The following is a 25,989-nucleotide window of genomic DNA, read 5'->3' as shown; positions in this document are numbered from 1 at the left end:
CACTCTGCCCATTTTGTCTCCGCTTGGCACCATCCTCTCCCTTATACCATCTGACCTTCCCATGTCTAGTGACCCCTCTGGTATGTGGAGACAAACAGAGAGTGTTTTTGAGAGAGATTCCCCCCCCCATTGCGCTACTACTTTAAAAAAGAAAATAACTCTTTATTTTGGAAATAGAAAAATGAATGCTATAATGAATGAATCCCAGAGATATTTTTAGGGTCTGTTATCTCTGTGCTTATACCCAAGGCTTTGACAAAGGCAATTATGTTATCATGAGGCAATGTAAAAAAGAGAAAGAGGAACGGAGAAATCTACTTTAGGTTTTAATCTTTCATAGACTGCCCTGAGCTCTTACTGACATGGGGTGACCGGGAAGAGATGGGCCACCTTTACTGGGAACCTACTGTGTGTCAGCTCTGAGGCCAGGCTCTTTGCACATCTTATTTCAGAAGAGGGTGAGCAGGTGAAATCAACAGGTCAAATCAAATCAACTTTTATTGAGTACCCCCCATGTGCAAGAGGTTGTAGGGCATATAAATATTCCATAGGCCTAGTTCTTGGAATACAGGCTGTTGGCAAGATAAGTTATAAACATGGGAAAATTAAATAATAAGGCAAGATTAAGATATTTTAAGTCAGCATTAGGAAGCAATGCTCTCGGGACTTTTCGAGCTGGAAGAGATTGTCTGGCCTCACATTTTTAACAACAGCAAGGTTTTGCAGACAGCTGTCTGCAGAGCGGGCGGCAGAGCCCAGGCTTCCAGATCGGCTATTCTTGTGTCTTGAAGCATCTCCAGATAACTGCCCAGTGACCAGCACAGACAGGTCATGGTGAAAGTGTTCAGAGGAGGTGCGGTCACTCCGGAGGGATGTAGGGGAGGTCCGGGCAGGATTCAGGGAGAAGGTGGGAGCAGTTGTGTCCTGAAGGGTGTGTTGTATCCAGGTAGATTAAACAGAGAAGAAAGGGCTTTGCAGGAGGGCGGCAAGGCATGACAAGGCCCAGAGGTAGGAAATCAGGAACGTTGTGCGCAGGTGTGGTGACATATCACCATCCTCCAGCTCTGGCCGCCAGGAGCCTGGGAGCCGACCCCACGCTTACGTTTCCAAGCCCTGGATCTGTCCCCTCCTGTCTGGCTTCCCTGCTGCTGCCTTAGGGCCGCCCCTTGTCACCACTCAGCTGCTCTCCCTCACTCATCTCTCCAACCCCAATTCCCCTCCACCTTGCACATTGCAAAGAGCTCCTTTTCTAAAACAGGCTCTTAGCATGTTAAAATTGTTCAAAGGCTTCTGGTTGCTTGTCAGATGCTGTCCAGCCCCAGTGTGCAATCCGGTCATGACTTGCCTCACCTGTCACCCTTCTCCAGGCCCCCAGCCTCCAACCTGGTGGAGGACACAGCATGCTCCCACCACAGCATGTACTTGCAGGATGTCAGGCCTTTGCCCAGGCTGTTCCTTCTGTGGGGGATCCACTCCCCAACCCCTTCAGGCCTACCGCCTGCCCACCTTTCTGTCTTCCGTTTGACCAAGATTTATTGAATGGGTAATAAAATGCAAATCCCCCTGCTGACTCCCTGACAGTTGTCCTCTCTTCTGTGTTCCCGGGACCCTCTAGTTATTTGCACATGTTTGTCTCTCCCATTAGCCTGAGCTCATTTCTGGAAGGGATTTTCTTTTATTCACCTTAATATCACTAGTACCTACTGCATCCGCCTGGCATAGATAGACACCCTCTTCGTGGTTGGTTGAAAGGAAGTGAAATGAGATGAGAGTTAAGTCCCGAGAGCTGGGCTGAATGCACTGAACGTCAGGCTGGGAAGTTGGGATGCAGTTTATCTCTCAACTAGATTACACCTCAGAATGCCCTGGGGAGCTTGTTAAAAATTCACATTCTGGGGCCCATCCTTTTGCATGCTGATTGGAATGGGCCTGGACCTTTTTGTTATTGTTATTTTGTGTACATAATCACCCCCCTGGGGATTCTGGGCAGCCTGCCTGGCACCAGTCTGTAGGGCATCCTTTCGGAACACTGTGCCATGGACCACACCAAATACACGGTGGGCTTCAGCTCACCTTTCCTCCAGCACCTCTCAGCCTGCTTTTCTTAAGCCTTTGAGAGAGTAACTTAACTGAATTCTTTGGTGCAACCTCCTCAGGGCATAAATCATCTGGATTTAAAACCTATTCCATTCCAAGCCTCTTTGTCCCAGCTCTTGAAGTTCCTTTCGCTGTTGACTTGAGAGGAGACCTGGGACCCAGCCACCTTTCTCACCGACCTTGCTTTGCTTTCTCCCATGCTGCCAGGCTGTTTGCTGTCAAATGCGGGGGCTGCTTTGAGGCCATCGCGCCCAACGAGTTTGTGATGCGGGCCCAGAAGAGCGTGTACCACCTGAGCTGCTTCTGCTGTTGTGTCTGCGAGCGGCAGCTCCAGAAGGGCGATGAGTTTGTCCTGAAGGAGGGGCAGCTGCTCTGCAAAGGGGACTATGAGAAGGAGAGGGAGCTGCTCAGCCTGGTGAGCCCGGCAGCCTCAGACTCAGGTGAGTGCCGTGCGGTGGGCAGGGGGGGGTGTGGGAGAGTGGGGTGCGGTGGCAGTCTGCATTGCTTTCTCTTTTAGAGGGCCAGCCACCAGGGCACCCTGGTCCCATGGCAGAGCAGTGCTGTGCATTCCAGGAAGTTTCTTTGTGAGCTTGGAGTAAGCTCTTATCAGTCAGCTATTGCCATGATGATGCTGCATAACAAATTACCCCCGAATTCTATGGTGTACGACCAGAAATACTTATTCACATATCCACAAGTCTCTGGGTTAATGGAAGTGACTCTGCTTCACACTGAAGGTCTTCAAGTCACCTGGGATCTGCTGATCTCAGCCGAGCTTAGCTCTAGGCTGTAGACCAGGTTCAAGTCTGCTCTGTGTGGTTCATGCTGGGGTCCAGGCTTGAGAAACAGCAGCTATGCTGAGGCATAATTTCCTGGCAGTGGCAAAGGTGCAGGAAGGCATGCTCAACCATGCAAGCACATTTCAAACCTCTGCTCATATCATGGCTGCTAATATTTCACTGGCCAAATCAAATCAGAAGATGAAACCCAAAGTCCAGGGAGGGGAAATACACTGCATGTACTGCGAGGCCCTGACAGGGTAAAGATTCATAAAACTATTAAAGAGAATGATGGGTTGGAACCAATAATTGCATCTGCCACAGTCACTGAACTACTCTCGCCTTTGTTTCCTCATCTGTCAAGTGGGAAAGCTGGAATCTCTAAGGCTTGGTGGGTCACATAAAGAAAGCACCTAGAATATACTTGTTGCACTCACCCAAGACCCACCCACTCTCCCTGGAGAGGGAAAAGAGAGGAGATGGCAGAGGTTCAGAGTCCTTTTAGAGCAGGTATTACAAGGCCAGAGAAATTAAAACTGCCCAGGTGAAGCATGGAATGCCTTCCCAGGGTGTCTGTCCCACAGGGCAGCGTGTGTCTTAGCCTGGCCTCCCTTTGCCTGGAAGAATCTGGAGATCCAATTAGGTGATATCCATGTAAACTTACTAGTTTTTGCCACTGCCAATTACAGTCTAGTTCCAAACACCTTACCATGGCTTACAAGGCCTCTGGAATCTCACTCTGCCCAGCTCTTCAACCTCGTGGGAGCCCCTGACCCCTCCCCTCTACACTCAGCAGACATCAGTGTCTCCACTCACTTCCACATCTCAAAAGTTTCTTCCCTCTCTGCCTCTTTCCCTCACTCTTTTGTCTTGCTTGCATATCTTTTAAGCTTCTTTCTAAGGCCTGCTTCATCGAGGAAGACTCCTATTCCCATGTGCCGGGTGAGTTTACCCTTCACCTCTCCTGCCGTGAGATGGATCCTACTTGATTGGAGTTGCTCGCCTAGCTGTTTGTTGTCCTTGCCAGAGTGCTAAGCCCCATGAGGGACCGTGTGTGTCTTTTTTACCACTGTATCCACGGGGCTTAGCACAGGCTTGGAACGCTGAGGGTGCTTGACAAAATCTGTGTTAAAGGATGAATACACACGTGGAACAGAAGTCCTACGGCGTGATGCTTGAGTCCGAGAGCTTTGGAGGTAGGCAGGTGGGCATTCTGACTGCACCACTTGGATCTGTGTGACTTTGGGCACGTTTCGGAACCTCTCTCAGCCTCAGCCTCCCCGGCTGTAAGATGGTGAACATTGTGCCTACCTAATCATTTTATTTGGGGCAATAAAAGATAAATGTATGTAAGTGCTGGTGCTTATTTACCAAGTGCCTGCTGGTGTTGGCATCTTCATCGCAGTTGTGTTTTGCTTCCTTTACCTCCCAGTTGGTTCTTCTCGCCTGACTCCGCTTGCAGCCACAAGTAAGCTGACACCAGGGCAATCCCAACTTCTATTGGATTCATTAGACTTAAATTTTCCTGGATGTTTTAATCTGAGGGAAATTTCTTCTTGTCGGTAACACTGCCACTGAAATATTCAACGTCTCACTCTTGGGTAACTGGGCCCATCCTAAACTGAGCTTCATGGCCTCCGCTTAGTAGGTCATCTCATCCTACTTTTCCTTTAGGTGTCATGCTGTACCCACTCACTAGGTCTCTTCTGCAGAATATTGAGCAATCTTCAAATTCCCGAGGGGCTTAGGTGCTATGGTGATCAGAATACCAGCATGACCTCAGAAAGACATGCAGACCCAGAAGGACATACCATTCTTTCTCACATGGAAATAAATGCTGTGGTCTAGCTTTTCTTGCTAGAAATTGTGTGGGTCTTGACCAGTGTTTTCCAGTTACAGATTTTAATTGGCTACAAACAGTACCAGTCACTAGTGTATTGCCCTCTCCCCATGTGCAAAGACAAAAAGAAGCTGGATCTAAGGAGTGTTAAAAGTATAATGTTCAAAGACTTGTTGTTGCCAAGGGGGCGGGGACTGGAGAAGGGAGAGATTGGGAGTTTGGGATTAGCAGATACAAACTATTATATATATTGGGCTTCCCTGGTGGCGCAGTGGTTGAGAGTCCGCCTGCCGATGCAGGGGACACAGGTTCGTCCCCGGTCCGGGAAGATCCCAAATGCTGCGGAGCGGCTGGGCCCGTGAGCCATGGCCACTGAGCCTGCGCGTCTGGAGCCTGTGCTCTGCAACGGGAGAGGCCACAACAGTGAGAGGCCCGCATACTGCAAAAAAAACAAAAAACAAAACGAAAAAAACCCCAGAAACTATTATGTATAGAATGGATAAACAACAAGGTCCTACCGTATAGCACAGGGAACTGTATTCAATATCCTGTGATAAACTATAATGGAAAAGAATTTTTCAAAGAATGTATGTATATGTATAACTGAATCACTTTGCTGTACAGCAGAAATTAACACAACATTGTAAATCTACTATACTTCAATTTTAAAAAAAGTATAATGTTCAGACTAAGCAAACTGCAGTGGGTCCACTTTTCCAACCACATTTTCAGCAATACGTTTTGTAGTTCCAGGCATTTCTTTCTGAGGCTGATATTCACAAACTGGAGCTTTCCAGTTCACTTATTCATGTATTCATTCGTTCAGTAGACATATCTTGAGTGCTTGCTTTATGCCAGGCATGGTGTCAGGCTATGAATGACAAGAATGGCATGGGGGTGGGGAGGTCTCCAACCCACGTCAGATGAAGGAACTGGAGATATTTAGGCTAGAAAAGTAAAGACTAAATAAGGACATAATTATTGCCTTCAAATGGTTGGACCAGACCTGTTTTTTTTTCTAGCTTCAGAGAGCAGAATTAGAATTCATTCAATTCTTTAACAAAATCATTGAGTATTTATACTATAGATGAAAAGGCAAAGGGAAGTAATTTTGACTCAACGTAGGGGATGTTACGACGTCATTCTAATTATAAGGTCTAACACAGTGTAACTACTCAGGAGATACCCAATTGTAAGTAATATTGGCGAGGTGGGAGGGGAGGATGGTGCCAGAAGACCTCTGTTGCCCGCTTCAGCTCTAAAAATCTATCATTGTTTTTGCAGCTTTAAATAAAATGACAGAGTCTCAATCAGAATCAAATATGTTGTCTGTATCACTCATTTTGTCAATTACATAAATGTTGCAATATGAAATGTTTTGTGCGCCAGTGTCACTAATGAGAGGAGCAGCTTCTAGAGAATACGGTTGTAGCTTCTAATTCCATTGTTCCTTTAACAAAGCTTAGCATGATGCCAAGAGAAGAGTAAGTGATAAATAAGTACCTAGTGAGTTGAGTTAAATCTTCAAGAAAAGAAGTCCACCTCATATTTACAGAAAGCAAACAATTTTAGGATCTGTCCCAATACAGATACATTGTTTCCTCTCATTTCTGTCCTGAGTGTTTTACATATTGTAGGTGCTTGATTAAATATTTGTTGAGTGAATGATTGAATGACTTGTCATCTTTAACGTTTTTATCAATGGCTTGGATGAAGACACCGAAAGCAGGATTATTCGATTTGCGGATGACACAAACCTGGCAGGGAGTGCTGGTGTGGCAGCTGATATTCGCGATGTTCAATAAGATTTTGACAAGCTAACAGAACAGTACAAAGTCAGCAAGATGAGATCTAACCATTGGGTTCCAAAATTCAACAGTAATTATATGCAGTGGGGCCTCTTTTCATGGAATTTCACGTGGGGTTTTAGTTGATCATAAAGTCAGTAGGAACCAAAAGGCCATATACTGCATTACTAGAACTATGATGTCCCTAACATGTAATTACAGTTCCATTTTTTTTTTTTTTTGCATTGGTCAGAGTACGTTTAGGATTTTTGGTCTAGGTTTAAACGATGCATTTTAGGAGGTCACAAACAAATTAGAGAAAGTCTTGAGGAGAGCGATTGGCTCGTTAAATGATACATATCTAAAGAAACTCAGTATATTTAGTTTTGTAAAAATAAGACTAAGGAGATATGAGAGTCACACCCAAGGGTGTAGACCCATGTACTGGGAGTGAAATGACAGATTTTGGTTCAATATAGGATAGAACTGTGTCCAAAAAGGGTGCAGACTGGACTCCCTTTATGGGGAATAAACCTGCTTGTCTTTTAACATTTTAATTACAGTGGGTGGGTGACTGGGTTAGTGACCTCTAGGGCTGCTTAAATCTAGGATTTTAGAATATATGCTGCTGACTGTTCCAACTTACAAAAAGCATGTGACACGTTTAGAGCTATATGGGACACCAAACTCAGGAGATACTCGGGTGCTGGATGTTCTTTTCTTGTGTGGCCAGAAAATCCTCCTTTGTCCTGGTCCCTGCTTTGCCAGTGGCCTTGAAGGACCCTCCCAAGCAGTGGAATTGTATTTGTAGCCAGAGTCAGACCGTTTTCTTTGGGTTTATTGGGCAACTTGGATGCCGAGGGCCTCCAGTATAGACCTGGCAACATTCATGCCTGTGCTTTCTTGGTCAGAGAATCCTGGGCTCTGACAATAATTGGTAGGCACATTAGAGGTTATCTGGTTCAGACTCCCACCAGGAACTCATCCAGCCTCTGTTTGAACCTGTCTGACCATGGGGAGCTCTTGACCTCACATACTGAGTGTGGATTGTCAGAACTGTTAAATTGAGCCCCGATATCTATTTCCATGTGTAACCTCAGCCTTGGCCTTGGTTCAGCTTTCAGAAACTCACAAAATACATCAGTCCCCCTGACATGTGGTAGCCCTTCGAGTTGGAGACAGAATCCCTTATGCTCCCTAAGTCTTCTCTTTTCCTTTCTAGTTCTTCCTCTTTCCTCCAGCTATTCCTTAGAAGAGACTCTTTGCTCTATCTACAAAAATACTATATTCTCTTTAGAATGTACCACCCAGAAGGGGATAAAATCTTCCATATGTGGTCTGAACTAGCACCATGTTATTATTACTACTTGTCATGGACATTGTATTCTATTGATGTCATTAGCTTTTTTGACCTAGGGAAGGGGGTGGAGACTTGGGGGCTGACTATAGGCCATCAGGGCTTCTGACTCGTCCATGTTGCATTTCTTAATTACCTAGCCCTCTTATTTTCACATTTTCTTTTAACATCAGAGTTTGTCTAAGAATGTCTTGTGTAGTGATTTTTAAAAACTTTTAAAATTTTGAAATAAAATTTTAGACTTATAGAGCAGGTGCAAAGTGGGACAGACTTTCCCATATACCCTTCACTCAGCTCCTCCTAATGTCAACATTTTACATTTAAATAGACACTTTTTTGAAGAAGAAGATGTTGGGGGTAGGAGTTTAGCAATTTATTTATTACTTTTTGCTGTGTTGGGTCTTTATTTCCTTGCGAGGGCTTTCTCTAGTTGTGGCAAGTGGGAGCCACTCTTCATCACAGTGCGTGGGCCTCTCACTATCGCGGCCTCGCTTGTTGCGGAGCACAGGCTCCAGACGCGCGGGCTCAGTAGTTATGGCTCACGGGTCTAGCTGCTCCGCAGCATGTGGGATCCTCCCAGACTAGGGCTCGAACCCGTGTCCCCTGCATTAGCAGGCAGATTCCCAACCACTGTGCCACCAGGGAAGCCCCTAAATACACATTTTGATAAATGTACCATGTAAACCAAGAATTAACATTGGTACAGCTCTATTAACCAAACTATAGACTTCATTCAGTTTCAGGAGATTTTCTACTAATATCTTTATCCATTCCAGGATCCAATCTAGGGTACCATGTTGCATTTAGTTTTATGTTATATTTATGTTAAATTGCCTTTTTTCTTCCTTTTTGGGATCACTAGAAATGCCTAGTCAGAATTTCATTCTTGCCTCTCCCCCAGCAGCATCTGTTATGTTTTATTTCCTTTTAGCATCTCTCACCACAGGATCCATCTGTTTTTTGCTTATTTGTTTTGGGGTTCGTTTATCGTTTTAAGATTTTCTTAACTGAAGAAGGGAATGCATTTTAGATCGTGTCCAGGGTTTACTCCTTGGCTATGATTTTCTCCCAGGGTTACATCCTCTTGGTACCAGCTCTTCCTTGGTCAGACCAAAGTCCAAGAATAGCTGGCCTTGCATTTCTTCCTTTATCTTCTGAGAGTTAAAACTGTCAGCAGCCTAAGGCAGGATTCTTTCTGATGCTCTGCTTTTGTAGAGGGATTTTCCCAGAAGGAGCCTGGGTCATGAAGTCCCATCGTGAGTAGCCTTTCTGCAAAGGAGGTATTATGTTTTGGGTGACTACAGCAATTTAGTGGCCTCTGTTTATCGGGTTGTCTGGACAGCACTGAAAGGCTTATGCTGCTTCTCTCCTAACGGTCTGCACTCCCCTGGCCCTCGCACAGTGTCTGGCATGCAGTAGGCACTCAGTAAATGTTTGCAGATTGTGTGAATACCTGTTCACGTTAGCCTCTGTGGTCCTCAGCAGAGAAACACCAACCAGAAGTATGACTTTCTTCTTACCGGAGCAGGAATGAAGATTATTCACACATCCCAGAGTTTACGAATCCTTCTTCCTTCTTAATTTTTCTTAGGATGTGGGATATTGCTGCTTTGAACGATCCAGATGACTCTCTTGTTCTCCTTGTGTAATACATCTCTCTCTCCTCCTCTTTTCATTACCACTGATATTTAGATACTGGTTTTCATTTCCTTCTACAACCTTGGAACTGATTTTTTTGTATTCATTACAGAAATATTTCAGCCTATCTTGGAACTCTTCTTGTTCTTCAATAAATTAGAATAGAGAGGCAGCAGTTACCTCATGAGCTCTGAAAAATAGTTGACTGTCCTGCGGGATTATCTTGTCAGCTCATAGTCATGAATTTTAAAATGCAAGGAGAAGTCAGCAGGAGGTATGAGGAAGTCTCATTCTCCACCTGGTAGTACAAAGGGCTTGGGATCTAAAGTTAGACAGATCTGAATTTGAGTCTTGCCTGCACTCAGAAGCAGCGTGATCTTGGGGAAAGTTACAGGCACACCTTGGAGATGTTGTGGGTTTGGTTCCAGACCACCTTAACAAAGAGACTATCTCTATAAAGCAACTCACGAGGATTTTTTAGTCTCTCTCTTTTTTTTTTTTTTTTTTCTTTTTGCGGTACTCGGGCCTCTCACTGCTGTGGCCTCTCCCGTTGCGGAGCACAGGCTCCAGACGTGCAGGCCCAGCGGCCATGGCTCACGGGCCCAGCCGCTCCGCGGCATGTGGGATCCTCCCGGACCGGGGCACGAACCCGTGTCCCCTGCATCGGCAGGCGGACTCTCAACCACTGCGCCACCAGGGAAGCCATTTTTAGCCATTTTTAGTATAAAAGTTATGTTCACACTACACTCTAGTCTGTTAAGTGTGTAATGGCATTATATCTAAAAACACAATATACATACCTTAATTAAAAAATACTTTACTGTTTTAAAAAAATGCCAAAACAGTTACAATAGTAACATCAAAGATCACTGATCCCAGATCATCATAACAAATATAATAATGATGCAAAAATTTGAAATATTGCGAGAAGTACCAAAACGTGACAGAGACATGAAGGGAGCAAATGCTATGGTCAATACAACGCCGACAGACTTGCTCAGTGCAGGGTTGCCACAAACCTTCCATCTGTAAAAGCAGCATCTGCAAAGCGCAGTAAAGTGGTACACAATGGAACGAGGTCTGCCTGTACTTCTCATCTCCAGGACTCTCTTTCTTAATCAGTAAAAAGTAGATCATAACACTTCTTTTGTGGATTGCTGTAAGAATGCAGAGAGGTAATGCGTATCAAGGGCCTGAAATTTGTTGGATGCCCAGTAAATGGCAGGTGTCATTATTATCTCCTGGTGCAGAGGCTAGCATACTTCTGGATAGCTCATGGCTCATAAGCTTATTTCTCCAAAGATCTATCATTTCACAAACATCTCATCTTCTGTCTTTGCGCTTCTATTTTAGATGCTTCTGGATAGCTGACCCGAGGGCATCTCAGGGTAGTACAGAGGGCCTCTCATTTGGGGTGGCTAGGATGATGGACTGGAGAGGGATCGCTTCACTCCATGGGCCTGCGTGTCTCAAAGGTACTCTCCAGGCTTTGAACATTAGAGCTAGCATTGCACCCTGGAAAGTCAGTGCAGAAGACCAGGAGGTCTTGCAGTCGCTTCTGGGACTCAATAGGAATTTCAAGCAAGAATGGAAAGGATGTGTTGAACTTAGCTGCTGTTCTCTTCTGCAACACTCATCTTTGAGTTCAGGAAGGACACTGAACCTGACAGTTACCTGTTAGATAATGAACTGTATTCCAGCAGAGGCCTCAGCATTGCTCTGTTACATGCCATGATCTATTTCTGTCCTTCCAAGCAGCCACCTAACCAACCTTTAATCCGAGAGATGTTTCTTACAGATGCCTACCCCGTGTCAGGCTCTGTGCTAAATGCTGTGTTTTAGTTGCAGGAAAAGAAGGGCAGAGGAGTTAGAGAATACTGAGCAACTCAGATCAGAAAAACATCACAAAGCCAGCCTCCTAATATCAGGGGGAACAGTGAGGCCAACCTAGTTGATATAAAGGGGCTGAGAGCTAGGAAAAGAGACATAGCCTGGAGATCAGCCTTGTCATCCTTTCCTTTAAGAGACAAGGGGGTGAGCTATTATAAAAACAAATACAAAAACAAAAAACCTTGAGTAGATATTAAAATACTTAGATAAACATTATAGTTGTCAAGAAACCATTTAAATTCTACTTTATATTTTCTTCTAAAGCAGTGTGTTCAAGACTCCTCTACAAGAGCATTTTCCAGAAAATTTTAACTGCAGCTCAGTAAAAATATGTTTTTTAAATTATGCCCTAGCATACACATTTATGTGTGTATATGAAATAAAACTTCAACAGTTATATTGATTTACTGCTTAATCTACATGCTGATATTATCCATTATATTTATTTTTTAATTCTAGTCTTAGCCACTCTATTAATTTCATAATCCATTGATGGATCATGGCCTAAAGTTTGAAAAATACTGCTTCAAAGGGCAGTTACTTTCAACCCTATCCCCAGGTTTTGGAATTATAAATTCCTCAAATTTCAAGCTAATGAATACGTTTTAATCTTCTGCATATACCCACACTGTGTCCGGTGCTGAGACTAACACCAAAGACTCAGAAGATATCGTCTGGCCCCAAAGACTTGGCTCAATGCTGTGCGTAAACACGCAATTACTGTTATCTGTTTTCATCTTTGTTGGTATTATTAAGGAGACATGAAGAGCACACATATTTATATCATGACTAGCACAAAGGTCTTTGTGGACATTTTTTGATTTACGAATCTGGCATCTCTGGATAGTAGGCAAGAGGCAGTTATAATTGCCTGAGCCTCTCAAAAGTTTTTTTCCAAAATCAAGTTTTGTCTTTTGTTAGTGTCACAGCCATGAAATTGATGACCAGAATTATTTGTTGCCCTCAGCCTGAGGCTCAGAGCTTCTTGTCTCTTCTGAACCTTTGTCTTCTAGTGTATTTGTTTTGTCTTCGTGTTATAGGTGGAAAAATAAGGACACAGGATACTTGAGTCCGGGATAAGCCAGAATAAGAACTTAATTCTACCAATTACCGAGTCAGGATACTTGATACTCAGCCTTTGCTGTAATTATGAGTTGGGTAGAGTTTATCTTTGGTGCTTGAAATGTTACAGGCAAAATACAGATTATGCATTATCTCTTTTCTGCTGAACTGTAGTTTAATTTTGGATATGTGCTCACACTTAATTTTGATAAAAACCAAAATTTAAAACTAGTGCAACGACTTCAGAGCATATTTAATCTATAATAGTGTGTTGTGTGCGTTTATTTCTTTGCACAATCCCTGTAAGAAAAAAAAAATTGGTCAAGTGGACAATTGATCATTGTGATCTTTGCATGATGAAGATGATGTTAACAATTATGGAGTCCTCACTCTGCACAAAGCATTGCCTTAGGCACTTTACATGAGTGAACTAACTTAACCTTTGTATCAAGCTGGTGAGGAAGGCAACGTTATGATTATTCCCATTCTACAGATTAGGAAGATGAACATGGACAAAGTATTAATTTGCTTAAAGTCCTACAGCTAGTAATGAAAAGAGCCAGCATTCAAACGCAGGCAGTTCAGCTCTAATCTGATTCGTTAATAACTGGGCTGTATTGCCTAGTTGATAAAAATGTACACGTGTATTAAAATTGACCTCACGGGGCTTCCCTGGTGGCGCAGTGGTTGAGGGTCCGCCTGCCGATGCAGGGGACACGGGTTCGTGCCCCGGTCCGGGAGGATCCCACATGCCGCGGAGCGGCTGGGCCCGTGAGCCATGGCCGCTGGGCCTGCGCGTCCGGAGCCTGTGCTCCGCAACGGGAGAGGCCACAACAGTGAGAGGTCCGCTTACTGCAAAAAAAAAAAAAAAAATTGACCTCACGTTTTGTTCTCGTATTTCACTTACAGCTCTCCCTGCTGGTTATGGCAGGGCTCCAGGTACTCTGTCAGACATACTACCTGAGAGACCCCAACTGAAAAATCTTTTCACGTACAATTAAAGCAATGAAAACAAGGTGATTTGAACTGAGTCTCCACTCCCTTTCAAATCAATCACAAGTTTGCCTTCTGTTCTAACCTCTGGTTTCTCCTTAATAATTAATATAATTAATAACTATCACTATACTTCACATGCACACCTTTTATAAGGAAGTAGGAGGCTTTCAAGGATCCAAAGCCAACATGATGTATGAATGTGAAAGTACTTTAAAAGTATGCATAAGGTACTATTATTGTTTTTTGTTGTTTTGTTTTTACAACTACTCGACAAACTTCTGTTCTGCTCCCTATGGCTTATTTGATGACAGCAGGAAAAAACAGTTGCTCTTTTTGTCCAGATGAGAGGTATCAGCCATCCAAACCACAGTCCTCATTAATTAAATGGATAAAAGTACAACGGTGGAGTAAATCAGTACATATAAAAACTTTTTCTAACAGGCTTCTACAGGCTGACCTGGAATGTCCTGCCATCTGCTATAACCGCACTCTCAGGAGAAATGCACTCAGATTAGTTTTTCCGGCAGCGGTGATGAAATTTGTGCTTCTGTCTATCCATCTTTGTATCGGATCCTCTTTGGGTACAAGGGCAGCGCTTTGCAGTGTGACTGGTGAGTGTTAGGAGTGAAGTCTCTGGCCATGCAGAGCCAACCCATGACTTTGACCTTTCATGACCTGAGCTAAATAATCAGAGACTCACTTTCCTTTACTGTCATGTAGTAAAGATGGGGGAGGAGGTGCAGAAAAGACACCGGTTTTCTTACATTGACTTTCCAGCCAAGTCTATCAACTTTTAGATTTCCTACCAAGAGTTTTCATGATGGGTCTAAAGAAGCTTTGGACAGTATATGGAGCAAAAGGAAGAATCACCCCCAGTAGTTCCCTGTGTCCTGGTATCAGTGACCTAGGAAAAACCCAAAGTCCAGTTTACTAAGGATTGGTGGCAAACCAGGTTATGGCTTCCTCTGAGCACTTTGACATTTGATGCTGTAAAAGTATATGGAAGACTGAGTAATTTAAGAACCATTTGGATTCTTAGTGGTCCAAATCCAGGTTTGCACATTGGGATCCAGAGCTGTGCTCTTCTCTTCTTGGGGATTTGAGTAGCATGTGCATGTGTGCATTGGGTAGGATCAGTGGACCAAGCTGGTGTTCGAAGTGAATGTCCAGGTATTCCTTCTTAGGAATCATAAGTGGGGGCGGGGTGGAAGCAGTGACTGAACCAACTCAACATTCGTTCCATCCATAGAAATTTGCTGAGTGCCTGCATCGGGCAAGGACTGGGTTTGGGGCATGGGGGGGAACAAGTAGAAGTATATGAGGTTTGACTGATGAGCAAATATTTTAGAGCACAGACTGTGTAGTTGGCCTATTATAGGTGGTTGAGTGAAAGCTCTGCTCTTATGAAACATATTCTAATGGAGGGAGACAGTCAATAGCCAAATAAATAGATAAATGAGATTGTATGTTCAAATGAGAGTTACTCTTCAAAGTAGTCACCCTATAAAGCTTATTCTACGTATGTATTTTAAAAAATACTTTGGACTTCTGTGGAATGGGCCTTGAGGATTTAATGGGTCTGGGGGCACAGCCTGGGCTTCAGGGATTCTTTGGAAGATCTGTGGTTGACTCTGATGTGCAGCCAGGGTTGAAAACCACTGATCTAGTCGAAGGTGAAGCTCAGGGGGACAGAGTTGGCGCACCTCAATCAGCTGTTTTTCCCAACTGCAGAGCTTTGGTGCTGAACCAAAGAGATTCTAGAATTAAGACAGAAGGCAGCTTTTTCATTAGAGTGAGAAGGGTGGTGAGATTTAGCAAAGAAAAATCCGGTTAAATTTGAATTTCCCATAAATAGTGAATAACTTTTTTGCTATAACTATATCCTATGCCATACAAAGTTATTGTTTACCAGAAATTCAATTTCAACTCTGTGTCCTGTATTTTATCTGGCACCTCCAGATACAGTGAGCATCTAGTGGGGAGGGGGTGTAACCAATAGGGTGGTGATTGGTGCTGGAGCCTGCACAGGTGTATAAATAGATGATTGATTGACTGGTTGGTTGATGCTAGCTAGATAGGGAGAAATGTAATCCTGTCTCAAGACACGCGAGTTCCCATTTCCCTTACGTGGGCGGGTTTGGCCCCAGCCAGGCACAAGGAGGCTCCCTCTCTTGGGCCTTAGAGAAAGGCGGCCAGTGGGAATCTCCCGTTACCTTGGCAACTCCCTCCCGCAGTCAGTTCACAACCCTTTGAATGACGCTCCTGCTAGGCGCTCACCAGTCCGATTTCTTTTCTTTCTCGCTCTCGTTTTCGCTCCCAGCGCTCAGGCTGAGCCAGCGAGCCGAGGCGGGGCTCCCCGTGCCATCAGGCCGGGAGGGAGAGCGAGGTGCCGGGCGCCCCAGCACATCCGGGCACCGCATTCACCCGCTCCTCCGAGGCCCTTTAGAAATATACAAGTGCGAGCGCAGAAACACACACGGACGGCAGTTTTATGAGAAAAATGCAGATAAAGAGCCCGGCGGTAGGGCCATATGTTCCCCATAATCTCCAAAGCCGTCACTTCAATTAGAGCCTCCCCTGAGTTCTAATGCCCGGTCCTGAGTAAACAAGCCGCTCTGAAAGCAGAACTCGGTTTCCAATTAAAAGTGTACTAACATTTCTCCTTCCCTTAATTCCCGCCGAGCAAAGCCCCGCGCGGGCGGAGGCGCGCCCGGGTCGCGGCGAGGTCGTCGCCGGTCCCCGCCGCCCCGCGCCACCGCGTTCCCAGGTGACGTCAGGCGGGCCCGGGATTAGGGCCCACCCTGCGCTCCCCGCGCCCGCCGCAGAGTTAATTAAAAGTAATGCCACGGTAAATCCGCCGCTCTCTTCTGGTGGAGCCGCCTTCGCCCGCGGGCCAGCCTTGGAGGGAGGGCTTTCCGAAGCAGGTGCTGGGGATTTGCGTGCGTGAGTGTGTGTGTGTATTTGTTTTAAGAGGAAGGGACGTGTTGTTGAGTTTTGGAGGCTGAGATGACCTTTCCCCCCTCACCCCGTGCCTCCACCCCTGCACGTGCACTCGGATGGGGACAGACAGAGGCACAGACACATGCCACCTGAACTGGGCTTTCCTTTTGGCTCCCAGGGGGCCTACGCATCCTGGATTGGATTTTGTTCCTGGGACTCAGGACTCCTGCACGCTGGACTACAGATATCACTTACTGATTTGTCTCCCCCCCACCCCTTTCATGCCCCAACCTAGAGAATTCTAAGAGCGTAAATAAATGGTGGCCAGATCTGAGCTTATTTAAATAGCAGGAAAGCAACTTAACACCAACTGGCCTTCTCTAGGAGCTCTTTGGAGTGCTGAATCTGAGCCTTGCAGGTCCTTCAACCTCTACATCACGGCATTCTAAAAACTTGGTCTCTATGGATGCTTTCTGTTCAACACAACTGGTTGAAAGTTGCCTGGTTTCAGATGGGAGAGTGATTGCTAGATTAACTTTCTGGCCTACTCTCTATACCATGAAAGAATCAAAGAATTGAAACCATTATCTGAAAAATTCCAGAAACATCAACAAGCAGAAAAACCTCAGTAGATCATTCAAATGCAAATGGTTTTCCCTCTTTCATGAATTAACGACCCAAGTAATTACTTTAGTTTTCAGCTTGGCCTTGATGGTGAAGACCTCAGAGAATTAGTCTCACTAAGTCCGTGACTGTTTGTTTATTCCTTACTCTCTGATTGATGCTAACTAAATTAAATTGAGGCCAGTTCAGCAAACATTTTGAGGACCTATCTATCTGTCAGACTCTGGGTTAGATACTAGTGATTACAGGAGGAAGGGAAACAACCTCTGTGTTGCAAGCTCTCAGGTTCCTCTGTGGATAAGAAACTCCAGTAACAAAATAATTACAGTAAAATATAATATGTGTGTATGTTATAGTGGAGGTACAAAGTGCTGTGATCGTAGAGATGGGATCAGTAATTCCGCTTGGGGTGTTTATACGTTATTGGGGCAGAGGGATCAGGGGACTGTTTTCTGTTTGTTTGTTTGTTTGCGGTACGCGGCCTCTCACTGTTGTGGCCTCTCCCGTTGCGTTGCGGAGCACAGGCTCCGGACGCGCAGGCTCAGCGGCCATGGCTCACGGGCCCAGCCGCTCTGCGGCATGGCATGTGGGATCTTCCCGGACCGGGGCACGAACCCGTGTCCCCTGCATCGGCAGGCGGACTCTCAACCACTGCGCCACCAAGGAAGCCCCAGGGGACTGTTTTTAAAAATGCTCACAATGGATGTGACATAGTAGAGTGGTTTTGACAGAGTACGTCATTTTCAGGTGATGAAAAGGCAAATGAGTACATTGTTAGAATGGTATAGCTTTGCACGTACAGAGTTGCAGAAATAGGAATGTATCTGGCATGAGAGGAGGGCTGGAATGTAGGGTTCCTCTGCGGTAGTGGTCCCCAGCCTTTTTGGCACCAGGGACTGGTTTTGTGGAAGACAATTTTTCCACGGACAGGGCAGGGGTGGGGGGCGGGGGGACGGTTCAGGAGGTAATGTGAGCAAGGGGGAGTGATGGGGAGTCTTGGCCTGGTTCCTGACAGGTGTGGCCTGGTTCCTGACAGGCCTCGGACCAGCAGTGGTCCGAAGCCCAGGGGTTGGGGACCCCTGCTCTGGGGGTCTGAGATCCTGGTGTTGGTGAACGGCAAGAGTGATGCCCAAATGTGAAGTGTTTTGTGTAGCAACTTATCTTATCCTGATGGTCATTTAAAGTCTGATCAGAACTTTGTAAACACAGCAGTGACATTACTCAATTTGTGCTTTCAACATAGAAGTATGGAGGGTGGGTTGGAGTTGAGGTATGACTACAGTCAGGGAAGCTGGGCAGGAGGTTATTACCACGTTACAGGTGAGGGATAAGGCTTGAACCAAGGCACAGATTAGAGAGAGGTTTCAGAGAATTCTTTCCTTCATTTATTTATTCAATACCAAGTGAATCTCTACTATGTGCCAGGCATCATTCTAAGTGCTGGGGACATAATGGTAAACAAAACAGGCCAATATCCACCATTGGGGAACTTAAATTCTAGAATTAAATGATGTTAAGTATAGGAAGAAAAGCTGAAGTTGAGGGTGACTTTGAGGTTTCTAAACTGAATGAATGTTATCACAAGCAGAGCTAGAAAGTTCAGAAAAGAAGGAAAGATCTAGATAGTGAACTCAGGTGGGTCGTGTTGAATTTGAAGGTTTTTGTGGACCACGTGCATGTGGATGTCTGGTGGGCAATTGAACACATCTCTGGGATTCAAGAGGGAGGTCAAGTGTGGATTTGAGGATCACAGAAAAGCTGAGGGTTTAAAACTAGGTAGTTTTTCACCAGTGTCTCCACCGATGCAGTTGTTAGAGTCTGCATGGCTATGGGAAAACAAACAACAAAACAATAACAACAGACATCGAGTACAACAGTGGTTCTCAAAGTAAATATATCCCAGGACCAGCTGCATCAGCATCTCCTGGGAACTTGTTAGAAATGTGAATTCTTAGACCCTACTCAGACCTCCTGAATCAGACGCCCTAGGGGTGGGGTCAGAACTCTGTGAGGCTGTTGCCCTGTAAAATTTGAGAACTACTGAACTAGAGCAGCCCATACAGCCTACCAGATACAAGCCATGATGACTATAGCTCACGCATGAGCAGTGCTTGTTAGGACTACTGTCTACAGAAACTGATATGTGTCTACATCCAGGACACCTGTGGGTTGTTCTGATTCCCCCAGGGAACATGCGGACACAGACATTAATTTACGTCCTGAAGTGTTATGCCTTGATTCCAGCTTCTTTTTTCATTCTAGTGTAATCTGTGGTATTGTGGGGCTTCTACCCTGTCTCCTTCACCTCAGATTCTGATGAATGCAGTCTTCTGTTTGTCCATGTTTTTATTATATCCCCAACCATACTATGAATGAACGGATATGAAAGGACCTAGGCATCAGGTAAGGCTTGACAAAACCGTTTCTGAAATTCCTTTTAACTCCGATTCTATGGTATGAATGATGCTCATACACACGCACACACACACACACACACACACACACACACACAACCATTCTACAAGTCCCTCTTTATTACCGTCACCTCCAATGTCATTCATTCAGGCAACACTTGAACCCATCCTCTGTGACCAGCCTCACACTGGTCACTCAGGGAACATAAAAGATTCAAAAACCGCCGCCTCCGTGGTCCAGATGGGCCTCAACACACTCGAATTGACCAGCAAATAATACATTATCGTCTGAATAAATTGGCAGTGATTTGATGTACGTTCTAGGTGTTTGAATGATTTTAGAGAAGAGAGAAATTGATGAGGACAGGAGTAGTCAGTGATCCAGTTAATGCATTGTTTTAAAACAGAGGCTGTGCACACCTGGATTTAATTTCTAGTTCTTCCACTTGATAGCTGGTGACCTGGGGTAAGCAGTGGGAGCTTCCCTTCCCTCACTTGTAAAATGGGCTGTTGTGAGGCTTGTACAGGATAATACGTATAAAGTGTTCATTGTGGTGTCTGGCACACAGTAAGTGCTCAATAAAGAGAATTTGTCATTGTACATATGCACGGGGGACTTTTGCTTGTCCTTTTGACATCCTATTCATACACTGGCAAAGGAGAGTGAGGAAATCCAAGAAGTGGTGACATTCCAAGGACATCTTCCGACTCACCACAGTGCCCTTTTCACATGGTTGAGAAGCTGTGTGTTAGGCGGCCTGACAGTGATTCGAGGAACCACAGCTGGCATTACCTCATCTAACAGCTGGGGTGTGATGAGAGGGAATTCAGGCCCTCAAAGGAGGGACAAAGGACACCAGACATGATCCCTGCAAAGTGGAACGTGCCAAAGGGAGTGTGACATTGATTCTAGCACTTTCCCCAAGAATTCGTTTAGATTCATGTATATGGGGCAGTCTGGTTTGAATAGTGTTTATTTTCTTCATAAACGAACTACAACTTGGGAAGCTTCTCACCTTTGCAGAAGTATGTGCCTCCCCCAGCGCAGATGAGGCAATGATATCAGATGTTTCCTACCCTGAAAAAAGTACAGGGAAGTGTTCACTCTCCATCACTCCTTCCTTTGCTCGTGTCTCCTGGTTCTCTGGGATGCTGTAAGCCTACTCCATACTACCTGTAAGAGAGATCCATGGAGACTGGGTTTTCCCTCCAAAAGGCTGGTAGAACCATGCACTGGAATTTTTCTGGTGCTTTTCCTGGGTTGAGAAAGGGAATGGAAAGACCTCCCTCTCTTTGATGAACCCTGGGTCTTTGAGCCAGGACACAGTAATTGCCAATGCGAAGGGCTCAGTTCAGGGCTGGACCTCTCCCCAGAGTGTCAAGGCTCCCACAGGCCTCTGCACACCCTCGGCGGGAGCCTTTGCTGCCCTAGCACAGGGGCATTCCCCCAGCTGTCCCTACACCATGAGCCGTGGAGGCAGGTTTTACAGAGTGTTCCCCACGCTGTTCATTTTCTTTGACTTTGGGTGTGCCCAAGGACCAGAAGGAGGTTTTTCCTTCACCTTGTTTGAGAGCTCGTCCTTGAGAGTACTTAGTCAAATGCATACGACAGACTGGTTTCAGTCACTGTAATGCCCTAAATGCATTTGGATAGTCTATGTAGGCAAATTCCCTGTGACAACAGATTTATAATCCTTAAGGTTCCAGAAAGTTGAGTGAAACTTGTATCTCAAAGGCTAGAATTCTCAAGTTATAAGCTCTAGCTAGAATTTATGATTTTCAGAACAGGTTAAAATGCCTATTACATTAGTGTAAGTAGGGGGGAAGGATTATTCAGATATAATAACAATGGTTATAATTTTGCGTCAAACATAGGTTCATGTAACCCAACTAACTTGAACTCTCAATGAAGCAGAATGTCATTTGAAGTCCTCCTGTGGTATAAAGAGTGAATTAATCAGAAAATAAATGGATATTAAAGATTTATGTCAAGCAACAACCTTGAAAAAGTGTTTTTCCAGAGTTAGTCCCCACTCAGCCCAATCTTCTAGACTTTCTACCCTTGCAGGTGTATAAAGCAATTGTTTATGCTTAAAACAGTATCCTTTAGGACTTACTCAACAATTGAGAACCATACAGAAAAGACTAATTCGGTCTATAAACTTAGTGAAGCAGAAAGATGGAATAATTTACATTAGAAAACTTTATATCAACAGATGTTAGGCATGTTGGTGCTCAACCCTTCAGTCTGAGCACATGGCGTTAACAAGAATAGCACTTTTCTACAACATCAGTCCTGGGGTTTCTGCCCCCAAATCCACAATTTAAAACAAACAATGAGGAAACATCAGCCAAACTCAAATTGATAGACTTTCTATAGAATATCTGGCCCGTATTTTTCACGAGTGGAGCCTCACGAAAGTCAAAGTTTGAGGAGCTGTCCCAGATTGGGAAAGGTTATGGCGGCATAGCAACTAATTTCAGTGTGGCTTCCTGGGTTGGGTTGTGGACCAGCAGGAGGCCGTCAGAAGGACAATTAGCAAAATTTGAATGAAGATTCAAATTTGTATTGTATTAACGTCACTTTCTAATTCTGACAGTTGTACTGTGGTTATGCAAAGGTATCACGATTCTTAGGAAATATTTAAGTATTTAGAGGGGGAAAAGAACAGTAGCCCATTCCCTGGGCAGTGGGTCAACAAAGTTTTATGCTGAGGTGTTCACCTTATCAGCTGAGCAGGAGCCTGACTCAGAACCGTCGAGGACCTTCCTCCTCTCACTGCCTATGATGGATACTTGGTGTGAGGAAGACTGAGCCAGGAGACTGGGAGCCTGTAATGCAGGCTGCTACTACTAGGTGTGTGATCTTGGACACGCTCCTTCACCTAACTGGGGCTCAGTTTCTTCGTGAAGTCATTGATCTAGATGTTCTCCAGGTTCCTTTATTCTTTGACGACGACCTGTTTCTCAGCATGTTCCAACAAGGGGCAGCTGGAAGGTAAGTGATAACGCTGTGTTTATGTGCTGAATTGTGAACAATGTGACGTGGCAGTGGAAACCTGTTGGTTTCACTTAACTCATGCAGGGACTTATTGCCTTATAATGTAGGGCTGATCCCATCACCAGGGAAAGTGAAACTTGAAAAGTTCGTGGGAGAATGTTAAGATTTAGATTGTCATCTAGAGAGAAAATTGGCGGGTGTAGTCCTTAGGCATTGCCTAAGTGACAGTCTTGCTTTCTCCCTTCTATAGCTATTGATATTAAGTCACTATAATAAAATTAGAAAAAAATCACAATGGAAACAGAACATAAGCACAGAGGTTTTTTTCGCCATCATAAACACCATCTCAGAAGGTCTCAGTCAGCATTTTTCAATGTGAGCTCTATTGGCATTTTGGGTGTGACAGTTTACTATTTTGCATCTATGGCCTCCATGCCCTAAATGCCAATAAGGCCACCAGTTGTTGTCACAACCAGGAGAAAACTGTACATTTGCAGATGACGCTGTGGGACCGAACATTCCTGATTGAGAACCACTGGTCAGTTGAGTGATCATAACCAGATAGCAGGTTTGCTAATATTTTCTTTTTTCGTTTAAAAACATAGAAGATTTTGTTGAAAGGAATCTAAGACATCACTTCATAGCTGGAAAGCATCTTATATTTGATGAAATATGGTAGATACGCAAGGCACAGGGATATTAGCTCGGTGCTTTGTGACAGCCTGGAAGTGTGGGATGGGGAGAGTGGGAGGGAGGGAGATGCAAGAGGGAAGACATATGGGAACATATGTATATGTATAGCTGATTCACTTTGTTATAAAGCAGAAACTAACACACCATTGTAAAGCAATTATACCCCAATAAAGATGTTTAAAAAAAAAAAAAAATATGGTAGATAACTTCCAGGACGGGTTGTAGAGATCATTTCAGTTTTATCTATCCCTAAAGGTGTTACAGCATGTGGCAAAACCTGTCCTTTTAATGACTTGGTCTCAGTGTGACACAGTGGTACAGGTATTGGAGACAAATTGAAGGGAGGCTCTACCAGTAAAAATGATAAGTTGCCCAATTTCTCTCTCTTGTCCCTGGAATAAAGTTCCATTGAAGTCATTTCTGGCCTCCAGTTTTTGTCTGTGGCCTTTTGGATCTGGCCATGGTGCTGACTGCTCATAGACCTTTACTACTGATTTCCAGCAAATCCTATACCTAAAATCTAAATCCTGGGGCAAATAATTGCCATGTCTTGTTTGGCATAAGCCTTCAAAAGTAGTTCCAAGGAAAATAACAAAGGAAGTGAGAGGGTGATTTGAGCTACCTTAGGTTTCAGTATGGCTAGTGAAATGGAGTGTCTGGAGATACTCACCTGGCAGATGAAGGGACAGTTGCCAAACCTGTGAGACCACCCAGGAGGACAGAACCAACTGTCAGCATTTAAAACAGAGTTTAATACAGAGAATTGGTTACACGGTGATGAGATTGCTGGGATGCAAACAGATCGGGGTGGTGAGACAATCTACAAATTTGCAAAGGAGAGAAGCCTCAGAGTGACAGGTGATGTGACTTCTGTGGACATCTGGTGGAAACAAAAACTACAGTGGAATTCTTAGGTGTGCTTTGGAGCCGTGCAGGAGATGCAACAGCTACCAGAAACCACCCAAGGCAGAAGGGGGTCGAGGGAACACCTTGGTTTCTCCCTTTCCTCTGTTTTCCTTGTAAATGCCTCCCGTTGGCTGGACCCAGGCAGATGTAGCAGCCTGCAAGAGTCAGCCCCCAGGTGATACACAGGACATAGAGGAGAGGCAAGGAAGAAATCTGAGTGCCAAGGAATTGCACTAAACTTGTGTAAAACAGATGAAGAAGAAAATTAGAGACATCTAAAATGGTGGAAAGAAAATTTAAAAATAAGTATGTGTTCACAAAAGTGGAGGCCTTCTTTTGTGTTGAGGAAAGGCATGTCTCTTGACTTCCTAGAGACAGGGAGCAAAGTATAGAAAAAAGCCCTGAACTAGGAAGGTAAGGGACGGGGACGGTAACTCTACTTCAGTCTTTGCCACTGACTCGTTATGGCTTCCCATAGTACTGAGAACAAATCCAGAGTCTCCGTCATGGCCTGTGTGCCCTAACCTGGCCTGCCCCTGCTTCCTCACCTCATCTTCTACCTCTCTCCTCTTGAGGGACTAGGACATGGCCGTAACAGCTGAGTCCACCTGGCCCATTCTGCTCCTCTGCTGGGGACATTCTGCCCTGAGCTCTCACGTGGCTCGCTCTTTCTTGTCACCTTCAGATGTCACTTTCTCAGCAGGAGCTCTTCTATCTAAATGTCCAGGACCACTCTATCTAAAATGTCATCCTTAACTGTGGATTTCTCCATCACAGTCACCCTGTTGTAAATCTCTTTTCATTACTTTTCACTATTTAAATTCTGGAATGATCTAGTTCATTCTGATTTGATATGTTTTCCCCAAAGATAGGTAGTTTCCCCAAAAGGAAGGAGTCTCATCTGTTTTATTCCCCACTGTAGTCCCCAAACCTAGAACAACAGTGGCCAAAACATTATGTGGCGTCAGTAAATGTTTGCCGGAGTAGTGAACCAAAGAATGCCTTTAAATGACATTGAAATTAGCTACTTGTATGACGGTCTCCTTAGTTTGAGACTAGAGTGTTTTTCCCCTTTCCTTCCTTCCTTTTTTTTTTTTTTTTTTTTTTTTGCGGTACGCGGACCTCTCACCGCTGCGGCCTCTCCCGTTGCGGAGCACAGGCTCAGCGGCCATGGCTCACGGGCCCAGCCGCTCCGCGGCATGTGGGATCCTCCCGGACCGGGGCACGAACCCGTGTCCCCTGCATCGGCAGGCGGACTCTCAACCACTGCGCCACCAGGGAAGCCCATTCTTCCTTCCTTTTTTTTTTTTTTTTTTAAAACAGCAAAAAATTTTGGCCATTCCTCATGTTAGTAAGACCCTCTTGGATAGAGTATATGATATTCCTTTATGATTACATAGTTGTAACTGAGAAAATTAACATTTTAAATTTCTTAAATGTTTACTCTGTGCCCAGTACAGAAAACTGAGATTTGGAGAAATTAAGTAATTTGCTTCCAAAGGAGCCAGCATTGAACCTAGGTCTCTTTGCTTTCAAAGCCCCTACTCTGAATCATTTCACTGTGTTGCTTCTACGTTTTAGAAAACTAAAATGCAAGAGCCTTCTTGATCAGCTCCACTTACTCCTTCACTGTCCATGCTCTGCTCTCTCTCTTGTGTCTAGAATATCCTTGCCTCTTCCTCTTTTATTTTAAATTTATTTTTGTTAAATCCAGCCTATTCTTTCCACAGTCTTCTTGAGTAATCCCACCCTGATCCCCAGTGACCACATTTGCTGCCCCTCCACTGAATTCTGCCCAGCATCACACTCTGGTGGGGAATTCTCCCCATCAAAACACTTCTCCTGCTGCTTTGTAAATGCCTGCTCACCTGCTGTCTCCTCCACTAGCCTGTACATTCTTTGAGCCAGGACTCCGTCTTGTTCATGGATGTATGCTAAGTACTTTGCAAAGTAAATATTTTAAAA

The 25,989-nt window shown here is 44.7% G+C and overlaps 1 protein-coding gene across 2 annotated transcripts in view; it reads left to right on the top strand.

The window, feature by feature from the left end:
• The window catches only part of LMX1A (LIM homeobox transcription factor 1 alpha), a 152,274-nt gene that overhangs the window by 100,959 nt on the left and 25,326 nt on the right, over positions 1–25,989 (top strand). For both annotated transcript variants that reach the window (XM_032645111.1, XM_032645101.1), the window contains exon 4: positions 2,305–2,537. In XM_032645111.1, the coding sequence (XP_032501002.1) occupies positions 2,305–2,537 (233 nt within the window). The remainder of the gene's footprint in view (positions 1–2,304; positions 2,538–25,989) is intronic.

This window comes from Phocoena sinus, chromosome 1 (assembly GCF_008692025.1).
Source record: "Phocoena sinus isolate mPhoSin1 chromosome 1, mPhoSin1.pri, whole genome shotgun sequence".
Classification (NCBI taxonomy): domain Eukaryota; kingdom Metazoa; phylum Chordata; class Mammalia; order Artiodactyla; family Phocoenidae; genus Phocoena; species Phocoena sinus.
Note: the sequence above shows the minus strand (reverse complement) of the source record. Positions and strands in the feature narration are given on the sequence as shown.